Below are 15,353 nucleotides of genomic sequence, written 5' to 3'. Positions count from 1 at the left end.
AAATTAGACCTCAGGCGTTTGCAGTTAGAGGTTTAGCTCTGATCACCACAAATTCTAGCTCATTCCATAACCACATCTGCCTTACAATCAATCAGTCATACACACTACAAGGTTATTGCTATGGTAGCTGTTCTGTTACTGTACTTTGATGTTACAAATGTGGAAGCTCTTTGTTTCACACAAAAAACTTCCATATAAAATGAGTAAATTAAATTGTTGCCATTTTAAAGTTAGCTGATATTTTAGTTAGAATAATGCTACCTCTACAACCAAATAATTAGAGTCCTTTGCCTATTCTTAGTTTAATATTTACAGTTTGATCAAAGAACAAACAACTCCATTGCCTCACTCATCGTATATGTTACTGCCCTGTGTGCAGATGAAAGCATTTTCTGAATACACTTTAAAGCAAAATGCAAACTTTAAAGCAAAATGGATAGCATAATAATATTATGATATAGGTTAGCAGGTATAATCATTATACCACACCTTCTCATTCTTACTGAATAACCTCTTAAGAAGCCTATGATTTTACCTGGATTCTTTAAATGGTAAAAAGATTTATTCCAGAGGAAAATATTCAAAGACTGATAAACAAGTTTTTGGTGTTGTTACAGGAAAAATCAATTGATTTTTCAAATGTTAAGGCACTTTCTCTAAACTACATGATTCAAATGAAACTGGCTAAAAGAAACCTGGTGGATAATAAAACATTTTGTTTGACTGAGGAGCTACCGCATATAAGAATTATTTATTTGCAGTGATAACACAGTGACCCTACCTAACTCAATTTAATGAACTTACATTTATTTAAATTAGATTCTTGCTATGCAGGCTTTCTTTAGATGTATTTGATTTTAATGGTTCACTTTCAACATAACATCTATAGCATTTCCATATTAACTGAACAATTTTACCAACACATCTGAGTTTAATGTCAGAAACCCTGGCATCTCAAATGACATTTAACTTTTCTACTCAAGTACCTATTTTTTTATACAATTTCTCTCATTCACTTCTTCACTTATTTCCCCCAGATATTTTGGAACCTCTCATTTGCTATTTACCCCTTTTTTTAGATAATAATTTTTGTTAAGTTTCAGTTATGTAATGGGAATAATTAGACTAAGAATGATCTATCTGGATTTTAATCAATGAGCGAGTATTCAAATACTACATTTAACCTCTGTGCAATTAATCAACGTAGAGCAAGCATATGTGTGGAGTATTGGGGCTTTGCAATTTCACACTAATAAACATAGGAAGCGATTTGGTGATAAGCATTTATAGCATCACGGTGATATATTTTGAAGGATACAATGTAAACTCATCTCAAGCCGTTAACTTACCCAAGACTGTGAGCTCTGCAGAGGCACTAATATTCTCATTCTTATAGGTGACAACACAGGTGTAAGTTCCACTGTCATCATCTGTCACATTGGAGATAAGCAAGTTGCTTCCACCCAATAAAGAATACTTTCTGGACCTGTAAGACAGAAGACATATGACATTAGAGAGTAGATTTACATATATCTATATCAGGCAAGGTATTCAAAGGTTTAATTGAACTCCACAAAAGCTCAATTTATAAAACTGGAGAAAAAACTCTATTTCATGGGAGCTTAATAACACTACATTTATGTTCAAAAATCCCTTCAAGGTAAACCACTCCCTTTGGAATACTGTGTGCTGTGATCAAAGAAATGAAGTAGATTCAACTTGGAACTAATGTTAGTACTGAAAAGAAACTTAAAGATAATTTGGCCCACTTTGGATTTGAGAACCGCCGGTCCAGAGAAGTAATTACCCACAGTGGAAGTCCATGTCCTACGTCCTGACATCCAATTTAGTAATCTTTGTACAAAGTCACATGTCATAGTGCACTGTGCATGCCTGACCATATTCAGAGAACACATCTTCACATGCGGAAGCTCCAACCGGATGTATTGCATATTTCAGTATTTTCAGAAGTATTGTGATACCATACTACGTATTATTGTTATATAAATAAACACTCAGGGTAGATGAAACTTAAAGATAAGCTTATTCCCTATGAACCTATCTTACCATAGAATATAAATGTTCTATTTAGAACACCAGATCTCAAAATCAATTAAATTAATTTCTTAAGTGAAATCTAATTCATTCTCATCAAAATGTTTCAGACTCAGTATTCCATTCTATTAAGAGTTTACTTTCTAAGTATGCCTTAATATTGGTGTTCAGTAATTTAAAGCCAGCCAAAATTCTGTCTTATCTTGAATATTTGTTATAGCTGGGATGGTGAGAGATATAATCAGAGTTAAAAAAAAAACTGCACAGACCCTATCATGTCTTGCTATACATTCGAATGCAGAAAGTTGGTTTCTTAAGAAGTATTTCACTCTCTACACCACTTCTTCAGGATGAGATCCTCCAAAGTATCTTTGCTGAAGCCTCTGTGGTTAGGATCATCTCAAGAGCAACAATGACTTTCTAAATTTCCTTTTAGAATTGATCTCATGGATTTTGACTCTGTTCCCCATTCCTTTATCCCAGTGGGTATGTGTCTTTTATATACTGTCTAATGCCAAGGAATATGGAAAGAATATTCAATTATTATCAAAAACCCTAGTATTACTAGGTATTTACATCAAATTAGAGTAAGATAAATAGTAACATATACTTCACAAAAGTCCTAAATTTGTAATACCTGAGTTGGATGACTTCCTCTCCTCGTAGCCAGGTAAAACTTGGGGGAGGATAGCCAGAAACACAACACTCCAGGATGGCATCTTTTCCTTCAATGGCTACTACATTTGATGGTCTTTGCAGAAAATACAGTTGCCTATGCAGTCCTGGGTCTGTGGAAAAAAGCACAGGGACACATCTTTTATGAAAAATGATGTATCTGGAACTTTTTTTTTTTTTTCTAACAAGACACTGCGATGAAGAGGAAGGAAAGAAACATGGAAAGATGCCAATGAAACTTATAAAATAGACTCCTAGAAGTTTTTCCATGCCTATTTTCTAGGATTAGGATATTAGAATAGTCTTATCTGTTGTTGACATCATGGTATAAGGCAAAGGGAGAAAGCTTGAGACTACAAGTCACTCGTGTGGGCTACAGGCCTTGTTGACTTATTGTCATCAAAGAACAAGACAGTATCAGTACCTTTTTGATATTTTCAGTGTGCCTGCCACTAATATCTATTCCACCTCCTTCTGCTTTGTTTATTGCTTCTGTGGCTTGGGAAGTAAGATTAGAAAAACATGTTAGAATTGTGTTAAAAATCTGTTGTTGGGCTTCCCTGGTGGCTCAGTGGTTGAGAGTCCGCCTGCCGATGCAGGGGACACGGGTTCGTGCCCAGGTCCGGGAAGATCCCACGTGCCGCGGAGCGGCTGGGCCCGTGAGCCATGGCCGCTGAGCCTGCGCATCCGGAGCCTGTGCTCCGCAACGGGAGAGGCCACAACAGTGAGAGGCCCGCGTACCGCAAAAAAAAATAAAATCTGTTGTTTTCAAAATGAAAGTTTCTTTTTTGTTTATAACAAAACGTTTGTTTTTTTATAACAATAAGTTATAAACAATAAGTTATGAAGGTTTAATTTAGGCTGTTTTCAACTTAATGAGTTAAATGGAATTAGCATATAATCTTTCATTTTGCAAACTCAAAGCAATCTTGAAGCAAAGAAAATGAGGCAAAGAAATCTTCAAAACCAGGATTGGGGTGGCTGAAGAAATGCCAAAGGAGGTTAGATCTAACTAGGTCCTACTGGGGGCCGCGGGTGATCAGAGAGGAAGAGAGGTGGAAGGAGACCTGGGACACGTTTTAACATTGCTGTTAATCTTCCTTGGTTGGACCCAAGTCCACACAGGTTGATCACAGATGAATAAAAGAATTCCAGTTCTCCAGTTAACAGCTGGGAGAGTAATTGTCATCTAAAATACTCTTTGTGAGAAGAAAGAGAAATTCACACTTTCTCAGTCTTGTCACATCTGTTTCTGGTTGATAACAGCAACAAAAATAAATATTCTTCACAATGAAAACATTGAAAGAATTTTCAAAATGTGTTAATCTTTATTAAACCAATATTGTAGATACAATGTCTCAAAAATTTTTTAAATTGCTGCCAGTTTGTTTAATAACCTTTCCTGAAAGTGACTTTTCAAATCAAACGAAAATGTTTTGAAGGAAAATGTTTTGAAGGAAAATGAAATCCCTGATGTTGAGAAAAGGGAACCCTCCTGCATTGTTGGTGGGAATGTAAATTGGTGCAGCCACTATGGAGAACAATAAGGTGGTTCCTTAAAAAACTAAAAATAGAGTTGTCATATGATCCAGCAATCTCACTCCTGGGCATACGTCCAGACAAAAGTATAATTCAAAAAGATACATTCACCCCTGTGTTTACAGAAGCACTATTCACAATAGCCAAGGCATGGAAAAAAACCTAAATTTCCATTGACAGATGAATGGATAAAGAAGATGTGGCACATATATATAATAGAATACTACTCAGCCATAAAGTAGAATGAAAAAATGCCATTGCAGCAACATGGATGGACCTAGAGATTATCATACTAAGTGAAGTAAGTCAGACAGAGAAAGACAAATATTATATGATATCACTTATATGTAGAATCTAAAATATGACACAAATGAACTTATCTAGAAAACAGAAACAGACTCACAGACATAGAGAACAGATTTCTGGTTGCCAAGTGTGAGGGATGGATTGGGAGTTTGGGATTAGCAGATGCAAACTATTATATATAAATGGATAAACAACAAGTCCTGCTGTATAGTACAGGGGACTATATTCAATATCCTGTGATAAACCATAATGGAAAAATATGAAAAATAATGTATATATATGTATAACTGAATCACTTTGCTCTATAGCAGAAATTAACACAGTGTAAATCAACTATACTTCAATAAAATAAATTAAAAAAAAATAAAATAAAATCCCAGAAATGGACAGGTTCACAAAATGTGCATTAATAAATAGCTATCTTGGGCTTCCCTGGTGGCGCAGTGGTTGAGAGTCCGCCTGCCAATGCAGGGGACACGGGTTCGTGCCCAGGTCCAGGAAGATCCCACATGCCACGGAGCGGCTAGGCCCATGAGCCATGGCCGCTGGGCCTGCGCATCCGGAGCCTGTGCTCCGCAACGGGAGAGGCCACGACAGTGAGAGGCCCGCGGAACGCAAATAAATAAATAAATAAATAAATAAATAAATAGCTATGTTTATAATGGAGGCCTATTCATCAAATGTTTCAGCTACATATACTGTATAACACTACATTATTATAGAAAACATCAAATAAAACCTATATAATTTTATCTTCTAGCTATAAGAAAATTTGCCTGGGACCTATGTGTAATACTACTTACTCATCCATGGAAGAGCCAAAATTTCAACTCAATTATATTTTCTTTTGTCAGAAAATCATGTAACACAAAATGGTTTTTTAAAATATTTTTATATTTTATTTTAATTTACAAAAGATGAATGAATAGTACAGAGTTCCCACACACTAGTTTCCCCATCCCCGGCATTGAGTTTCTCCTACTATTAACACCTTACATTAGTGTGGTACATTTGTTACAATGAATAAAGTGATATTGATACATTATTATTAACTCAAGTCCATAGTGTACCTTAAGGTTCACTCTTTGTGTTGTCTAGTTCTATGGATTTTGTCAATGCATAACATCATATATCTAATATTACTGTAGCATATAGAATAGTTCCACCACCCTAAAAAAAATCCCCTGAGCTTCCCTTATTCATCTCTTCCCCACCACCTACATCTCAAACTACGAGCCATCACCGGTGGTTTTACTCTTCCTATAGTAGAGCCTTTTCCGGAATACCATATAGTTGGAATTGTATAGTATATAGACTTTTCAGATTGATTTCTTTCACCTAGCAATTATGCATTTGGGGTTCCTCCATGTCTTTCTGTAGTTTGATAGCTTATTTATTTTTACTGCTGGGTATTTTTCTATTGTACCAAAGTTTCTTTATTCATTCACCTATTGAAAGACACCTTGATTGCTTCCAGGTTTGGTAACTATGAACAATCTGCTATAAATGTCCATGTGCAGATTTTTTTCTAGACAGAACTTTACAACTTAATTCAGTAAGTACCTTGGAGCATGATTACTAGATTATATGGTAAAACTACGTTTATCTTTCTAAGAAACTCCCCAACTCTCTTCCAAAGTGGTTCTGCAATTTTACATTCCTATCAGCAATGCATGAGCGTTCCTGTTGTTCATCCTCATAAGCATTTACCATGGTCATTTTTTTTTTTTGGTTTTAGCCATATTAATAGATATTCAGCTGAATCTTATAGTTGTTTTAACTTGCAATTTTCCAATGACCTAAGACACCGCGCGCATTTCATATGCTTAGTTTCTATCTATACATCTTGCTTAGGTGTCTGTTAAGACCTTTTGCCAATTTTTAAAATTGGTTTGTTTTCTTACTGTTGAAATTCAAGCATGCGTCGTATATTTTGGATACAAGTCCTTTATCCAAATGTGTACTTTGCAAATACTTTCTCAGTCTGTGGCTTGTTATTCTCTTAGCATGGTCTTTTACAGAGCAGAAAGTACTAATTTTCACAAAGTCCAACTTATTCTCATAACATTATCTTTTACGGAGCAAGAAGTACTAATTTTCCCAAAGTCCAACTTTCATGCATTATTTTATAGGCAATGTATCTAAAACTTCATTGTCAAACCTAAGATCACCTAGATTTTTCCCTGTATTTTAGAAGTTTTTTCTTAATAGTTTTGTGCTTTATGTTTAAGTCTATCATCCAATTGGAGGTTTCGTGGGGTTTTTTTAATGAAAGGTATAAGGCCTGTGTCTAGATTGGTTAACTATATTTCTGTGGGTCTATTTCTGAGAGCTCTGATTGTTCCATTGATCTATTTCCCTATTATTTTGACAATATAACAATATCTTGACTATTGCAGCTTTATCATGAGTTAACGTCAGTGTGAATCCTCTGACTTCCTTCTTTAGTATTGTATTCACTATTCTGATTCTCTTGTCTTTCCACGTAAATTTTAGAATCAGCTTATCGATATACACAAAATGATGGGATTTTGTCTGTATCTTAAAATATTAATAGTTCAGGCATCACTGGGCTCAGTGCCAGGAAAGAAGCATCTGCTATTTTTAGACAGAGCATATATATTCTAGATTACTTCAGTCTCAACCTAGTCCATTTCAGTTACGTTTATTATCTTTGCTCCTCCATAGACATTGGAACCTGATCATATGTGTCACCCTGATCATACATATGGAAATGTCAGTTTTTGGCAGAGAAATCTGGTTCCATTTCTCCGAAGATATTTCTCTGTAATTATCCAATCTAATAAATTCTAATATTATGGAAGTTCCCCCCAAAAGCTAATGGAAATGGTCTTTAATAGTAAATAGTTCATATGTTTCACAACATTGTGACAGATTCAATATGATCACAAATTGTTTGAGCTCCTTCAGTCCAGAGTTGAGGGTCCACTTTCCTATGATTTAAATCTGGCCTGGCCCCGTGTCTTGCTTTGACCAATAGAATGTGTTGGGAATTATACTGATGAGTTCTGGGCACAAGGCTTCAAGAAGACATACAAGTTTCTGCCATGGGTCTTTATGAAACGACCGTGTTGGTCTAGCCAACTGGAGGACGAGAAGGCACATGGAGGATGACTGAGTTTCGCAGACAAAACCAGCACCAACTGACAGACATGAGAGTGAGGCCGTCTTAACACTCCCACCTCGGTCAAATATGCCTGAGTGACTCAAAGTGAAACCAGCAGAGGAACAGCTCAGATAAACTGCACAACTATAAGAGATAAAAATTTAAGTCACTACATTTTGGAGTGGTTTGTTGTACAGCAATAGATAACTGAAATATACACATGAATGAAAACAAAACAAATCCATCCCAGCTATTTAAAATATTTAAAATACCAAGTAACCTTTTTGGTTGCTGTTATTTTTAGTTTGACTTTTGGTTTCTGTTTTTTTTTTCCCACTATTAGGGTGATTCTGGCTATTTAAAGAAACATGATTAATCTTGATGTATCCCTTATTTTTCTCCATTAAAATGTGTTTTGTTTTTTTTTTTAGAAGAACATCAAGAAAATGTATCTAAGTTTTAAAATGGGGAGGACAGAGATACTATTGCCAAGGTTACATTTGTATGATAAAATTGTGGGTAGTTTTTATTTCCATCTTTGGATTTTTCTGTGTTTTCTAAATTTTTTTTAATAAGAACGTATTTTTTTAGAGTAAAGAGTTATTTTAAACTCTGGTGTTGCAAAGTGGATGGAAATTATACAAGAAACAAAGAAATTATAAAAGCTAATGACTAAAACACAAGGCAAATATTGAAGAGCAAATGAAAATTCTCCCTCCAGGCTCTATAATAATATAGATGAAAAAGCCCTGGGGGGAGTGAACTTAAGATTCTAGGTCATGACCTTTGTTGACTAAATTGATTTTAATTGAACTATGATGGAATTAGTAATTATTCATAAAAATAATTTTTGTTCTTGCTACATGGCCACTGATTACTCAGAACCAAATGGAGTTACTCAGCTAATACGAATATGAAAAAAAATCCAGTAAAATAATAAACATGATTTCATCAAGGAAATGGCATATAATACCAGTCTGAAATGTTCTATTTCATAAATTTGCGATAGGTACACAAATGGTCATTTTATTTTTATTCTTCAAACTGACATATGTTTCATGTACTTTTATGCATGTGTAATATGTCTTACAATTAAAAGACGGGACGGATATGCAAGGGTAGATTCTAGGAAACATATTTGGCAATAGCTTTAAAATCAAACCAGAAAAATATGACTTTTCTTCTAATGTAAATTTTTATATTAAAAATTTCAAAAGCAGACCTCTTTCATATGATGCTCACGGAAGTGAATGCACACACACTGTCACAACTATGTTTTCTAAATGGATTATAAGCAGTCATGATTTGCTTGGACTAAAACCCAGTTTAGCTTTTTCCTGTTGGGAGGTAAATGTTAGCCTGATTCTCTGATCTGATCTCATTGTCATGCTAGTAGAGGTAGAGCTAATCCTCCGCACAGACGAAGAGGGTGGTACATACATAAAGAGAAAGCAGTCATTCCAGTGATGCAGATCTTTGACATACACAGATCGCATTAAATTCTAGCAACACCTTATGGCAACATGCTGCTTTTACTTATGCTTTTCTTTCCTTTTTCCTTCCTCCTTTTCTCCTTTCCTCCCTTCCTCCTTCCTTCCTAACTTTTAAATAGTAAATTGGGCCTACTTTGGCTTAATCTATTATCTAAGTTAGAAAGGACTGATCTACAATCATCAGGAAAATGAATAATAATGTAAACAGTGGATCTCAACCTGTTTGGTATCAGGAACCATTTGTATTCTTACAAATTATTGAGGTACCCAAAGAGCTTTTGTTTATGTCAGTTATAGCTATAGATAGTTACCATATTAAAAATCAAAACAGAGATTAAAATATTTTTATTAAGTATTCACACCTCACCAAAAATAGTATTTAAAAAAATAACTACACTTTCCAAAATAAAATTATTAGTAGTTCCTTTTATTTCTGTACATTTTTAATGTGTCTTAAAGGAAAATAACTAGATTGTGTCACCTTCTGCATTTACTTTGTTCTGATACGCTGATTTGGATGAATTACATGAAAATAATCTGACCTCAAATAGATATGTAGTTGGAAAAGGGAGGTGTATTTTTAGCAGCCTTTTCAGAGAATTGTAGATTTTATCTTTTAAGACTGCACCAAAACTCAATAAGGAGTTTCCTGAAGGTTAGTTGTACTGTGAAATCTGACACCATATCAATAAACATTTTGTGTTATGTTATATAAAAATCCATTGGTCTATCTTGCATCTTGAAAATATTTTTTGCCCACGCTTGATTTAGTCACATCAATCAATGGTCATTTGGAATGGTACACTGAATGGGACATATCTTCCAAATGTTGACACATTTCATTATACAGTATCACAAAATCTCATTTGTTACTCTCACCACCAATCCCATCAGAAAGGCCTTTTAATATTGCAAAGCTGTCAAGATCCCCGTGGCAGATACAAGATTTCCAAATTTTCTAATTTTGTCTTAAAAGCATGAACTTCATCCTTGTGAGCAAATACTATTTTCCTTGCACTGACTGACTCACTTCGTTCATTTTTGAGAAAATGTCTAACTAGTACTCAAGTCTGAATAGCTACAGTTTTCCTGCTGATGGTCCTTTCAAGTAAAAATGATGTCCCCCCCCCCAAAAAAGCAGCTAATTCATCTTGAAACTCAAATGATCACGGAAGCATTTACCCCTCAGAAAACACTGTACTTTGATATCCTTGATGTTTATTTCCCATTTTGACATGCAGAATATTAAAAAGTTATGTATTTAAGAATCAATATTTAATAAAATTAATAATTTTTACTGCTTCATCAAAGACATTCTTAGGTCACCATAGTGAAAAAATACCCCCCAAACACATTAGGATTATTGTTAAAATAGGTTTGACCTCACAGATCCCCTGAAATCACCTCGAGAAATGCTAGGAGTTCATAGAACATACTTTGAAGACCTGCTATAGCCACAGTCTCAACAAATTAAGCAGTTTTCTGAGGCATTCAAGAAGCCCATTTCCTTTCAACATGGGAATAATTTTGCATCGTTCAAGTAGAGGTAGAAATTGATAAATTAAATATACCTTTTCTCCTCCGTTTCCTCCTCCTCAACAATCATCATTATTATTTTGCAGTTAGGAAAGCAGTGCAAAACTTAAATATTTCCCACCATTCTCTTTCAGTAATAGGCCATTGCAAGTTAAAAAGCATCTTGGATCGGGCTTCCCTGGTGGCGCAGTGGTTGAGAGTCCGCCTGCCGATGCAGGGGACACGGGCTTGTGCCCCGGTCCGGGAAGATCCCACATGCCGCGGAGCGGCTGGGTCCGTGAGCCATGGCCGCGGAGCCTCGGGAGAGGCAGAACAGTGAGAGGCGCGCGTACCGCACACACACACACACAAAAGCATCTTGGATCAATAAACTGACACATTTAACCTACAGTTCAGAAGTAAGAACTCAACTATCCTCAGGGTCCATGCACTAAAGAAGCATGGAGAAAGTGCACTAGTGAAAGTGGAGAGAATATTTTCCATTTAAAGACATTTCCTCACCCCACCTCCCCACCACCAAAAAAAGGTTTCGTTAGACGTTACACTGGCCAAATTTATTGAATCTGTGAGGCCAGCTGGAAGCTAGATTTGACTCTCTGCATTCCCAGGTTTTCCCAAACGCCTCGGGGCCACATAATCTTGCCTTCCTTCATGATCCATGACCAGGTTGAATCTATAAATTATGCAACTTGGGATATGTTTCAGAATGAAAGGTAACTCTCTTTATAATTATTCTAGGACATCAAGTGTGACCAGGACTATCTTGTGCAAACTGGAAGGCATTCTTACCCTGCAATGACTTTTTTTTTTTTTTTTAATGGGGCCATTTTCCTAAACTACTGTTTAGGAACATCAACACTAAACTTAACATGGCAGAATCTAAAGAATAACTGAGGCATAGAGAAATTTAATGATGGACCATTGGCATCTGTGTCAGCAAGAAAAAAAAAATACTGGTTTTTACAACTTACTGTCTTCCTCAAAATAACTAGTATTTGCTTTTAATTTTTATGCTTTCTGAATGCAAAACCTTTTTCCCTCATTGTATACTCTTGATTTCTTTATTAAATTTCTGCCTCAGTGGAATATCAAACACTTTTCCAATTGGAAATAAAAGGGCACTGCAGGCTACAATGGGATATTCTCTTTGATTTCTTCCCAGGCATAAGAGTTACAAATTAATTTAACTTCACAGAGCCTCTGTCTGTATCCTCAGTTTCAAGCTAACCTACTGTCCACCTGCTGGCTGCTTAGCCATCCCCCATCTAGTTCTGTTTTAGGAAATTCAGCAGGTACCATGTGTTTTCAAACAAAAGTAGGTATCCTAATATGTGCTCTGAGCCAAAAATTCCACAAAACTCCTTCTAAATCTTTTAGAGTGTCTTTCATTAAAAACCAGCCTAATCCACACGGATCACAGGAATCTAAATTTATTTAATGAAAAACAAAATCTCCAACTGGCTGAAAGCCAAGGAGCTTTGAACAGAGAGGAAGAAGGGAGCCATTTCTCAGAAGCTCTAGGATTCTATTACTTTCCTTCCTTGTTTACACCAATTCAGTGCTAAAAATGGCATTCCCTGTCTGTAAATACTCCTACATCTGTTCATATTTCCTCTTTCCTTCTCCATGTACACACACATACTGCTATTTGTAGTTAGAGTTTGGAAGAAGAAAGGGAGTGTCTATTCCTATCATTGGCATGTGGTTATATCCCTTCTGTCTCACAGGCAAATTTTGAGTCTATCCGTTTCATTTTACAGCAGATCTGAAGGAAGTGATTTTTCTTTTACAGAATGATTTTTTTTTTAAATTTTACAGCTGACAGTAGAATCCCAGAAAACAAATGTTGCCATTATGCTGTGTCAAAGTTAGTTTAGGGAACCTAGAAATCTTCATAATTTATATAAATGTATAAAGCAGCACTTATAACTTTCCAGAAAAGTAATGGACTTGTTATTCTCTCATTTTTGATGAAGAACCAAAAGTATTCAAAATACTTCCTCTTCCAATGTTGAATAAATGAAGTTGTGCCCATAACTCTTGACTAAACATGTCTTCTTTTATGCTCGAGGAATAAACTGATGTCCAATAGGACCAAAGAAGAAAGTTCTACCAGTTCTTTCATTAATTTTTGTGACTTTTGCACTCATAGGTTATGGGTTTTGCTTCCACACACCCTTGGAGAAACCCTCTTGTTTGTGTATGAAACAGGGAAGAATACCTGACCCTTCCGTCACCCACCCAGGGCTGCTTAATGTCACATTCCTAGGAAATGCAGAACTGACCATACGTCAGCCCAGGAGACTCAGGAAAAGACAAGCTCTCTCCTTTTCAAGAAATGTTTATTCCTCCTTGTGGAGGGCAATCTCAAGCATATTGTGTGAAATAGCAAATTTCATTGAGGGAATGAAATTTAAGATTAGATAGTATAATCAATATCTAAACTCACGAAAGGTCGAGGATGAACATAGATAAACTAGTGGATTTGGTGAAGGAGAGACCACTGGTGACATTAGAATGATAGACTTGGCAACAAAAATGTCATAGATCTCCCAGTATTCCAAGTACTTTCAACTTGGAATCCTGGACCTTGTTGATCACCCCCAAAATAGCACTGGGAGATGAAGATTTATTCTTAGCAAATTCAAAAAGCAAACAGACGTTGTCTACGTGTTGTCTTACATATCCACGGTAAATCAGCTTAGATTTGCTAACATATGGACTTTGTTGCATTTAAATGGGATTTCATCAACTCTGTGTGAAGCACTGGTTATCTCAGTTATCTTGCATTGGCTAAAAGACCTAACTTACAATAACTAATTCATATAATATAACATGCTTGTCCACTGGTTTCTGTGCTCTGCCCAGCTCAGGCTCCCCAGAAAGGCTGGATAAAGTTATCATATGAGGGGAGGGGGGCAAATCATGACATGGAACTTGGTCAGTTCACTGCCTGGGCAGTCAACTGATACAATAAAAAGTATTAAATCTTCTTTTGGTCTGCTTTCTATGACAATATAAACTGACTTTAATTTTTTAAAAAATATATAAATGTAAACGTCTCCTATTTTATGAGATTGATTTTTGACCTTTAATTGTTGTATTTTAGCATGGCCTCATGGTTTTGAAAAATTAGAATTAGAATTTGTCTAGCAAACTTCTACCCTTAAACATTACACTTAGGCAGAATTGTGGATGAATGTGGATAAAATAATAAAAGAGATCCTTGGTAGTGAGATTTGGAAAGGCTGACCTAGTCCAACTTCTAAACAGCTAAGGAAACTAAGGATTTTAGAGGATTAAAAGAATCGGCAATGACTAACAAAGATGAGATATTAAGAAGTCTTATTTACTGGCTAACTCTTATTTCTAAGCCAGTGTCTGTTGTGATACATCATATAGCCAAAGAAATGATGTTGACAGAGAGGTAAGGGTGAAAATCACGTATCAATGAGTTACTACAAAGGAAATAGTTGCAGGATACTCTGACTTCTAACAGATGTGAAAAGGAAATGAAGAAAATAAAGAGTACTATGGACAAATAGCACAAAACATGTAATTAACTACCACTAGGTCAATGAATACTTCGATATCCAGAATCAAAGTCAGGTAACTTAATAAAAGAAAAATAATCTTGATATGAGAATCAAAATCTTTAAAAGTGGAATTTCTAAGATGCTAAACTATGATAGTTACTAAGGACTTAGCAATTCTAGGCATTATACTTGGCCCAAAAAATTGCAGCCTCATAACCACCCTATGAAATTGTATGAAATTACACTCTACATTTTGCAAGGTTAATAAATTAAGACTTAGATTAAGTAATTTGCTCTAATTGCACAACTTGCAAGCGGTGAAACTGAGATTTGTACTTTGGTATCAGACTCCGTGCTTTTCACACTTTTATCATAATAATAGTTCCAACTGCAAATTTTAAATATTAATTAACTGATCAATATGAACCAAATCCATGGTTGGTCATGGTAATATGTCTGTTACTTTATTCTTTTCTAAGTATAGATAAGAGAGAAGCAGAAGAAATCATTTTATCCAACTTGGATCTATGAAAGACAAGTGTGCCCTGTTTATAGCATGGCACAGGAAGTAGTTTTAGTCAAAACTAGCCTAAAGAAGGAAAGCAAACTATGGGAAAATCCTTCAAAGCAGAGAAAAACATTAAGTAGAATACAAAACTATCAGGTAATACAGTAATGTGATTTGCTCTTCACTTCCCTGTTTCTGTTTTTCTGAGTGTGTTTTATGCCATTGAATCCACTGTTCAAAAACCTTTAAGGATCTCCGATCACGAATAAAGTGAATAGAATCAAGTCTAAATTCCTAGACATGGGACTCAAGGTTCTCCATAAGGCAGGTTCAGCTTCTAACTCCAGATTGATCACCTGCTATTATTATTCTACAAATGGTTATCTCCTGATGACCTACAAAAGTAATCTCTCTAAAGACTTTGCAAATCTTCTACCTAGAATTGATGTATCCCTTGTCTGTGTTGATTTGGAACTAGAGATATTTACCTAAATTTACCATTCCCTGCCTTATATTAGTCATATGGCTCTGAATTAACTGTCTGGCTCGATGGTAAATTTCAAAACAAAGAATGTGTC

The 15,353-nt window shown here is 35.5% G+C and overlaps 1 protein-coding gene across 1 annotated transcript in view; it reads right to left on the bottom strand.

Moving 5' to 3' along the window:
* Positions 1–15,353, bottom strand: part of DCC (DCC netrin 1 receptor) — a 1,168,069-nt gene that overhangs the window by 634,950 nt on the left and 517,766 nt on the right. The window contains exons 4-5 of the mRNA XM_060310806.1: positions 2,693–2,843; positions 1,350–1,486 (exon numbers count right to left, since the gene is read on the bottom strand). Of these exons, the coding sequence (XP_060166789.1) occupies positions 1,350–1,486; positions 2,693–2,843 (288 nt within the window). The remainder of the gene's footprint in view (positions 1–1,349; positions 1,487–2,692; positions 2,844–15,353) is intronic.

This window comes from Globicephala melas, chromosome 13 (genome assembly GCF_963455315.2).
Source record: "Globicephala melas chromosome 13, mGloMel1.2, whole genome shotgun sequence".
Taxonomy (NCBI): domain Eukaryota; kingdom Metazoa; phylum Chordata; class Mammalia; order Artiodactyla; family Delphinidae; genus Globicephala; species Globicephala melas.
Note: the sequence above shows the minus strand (reverse complement) of the source record. Positions and strands in the feature narration are given on the sequence as shown.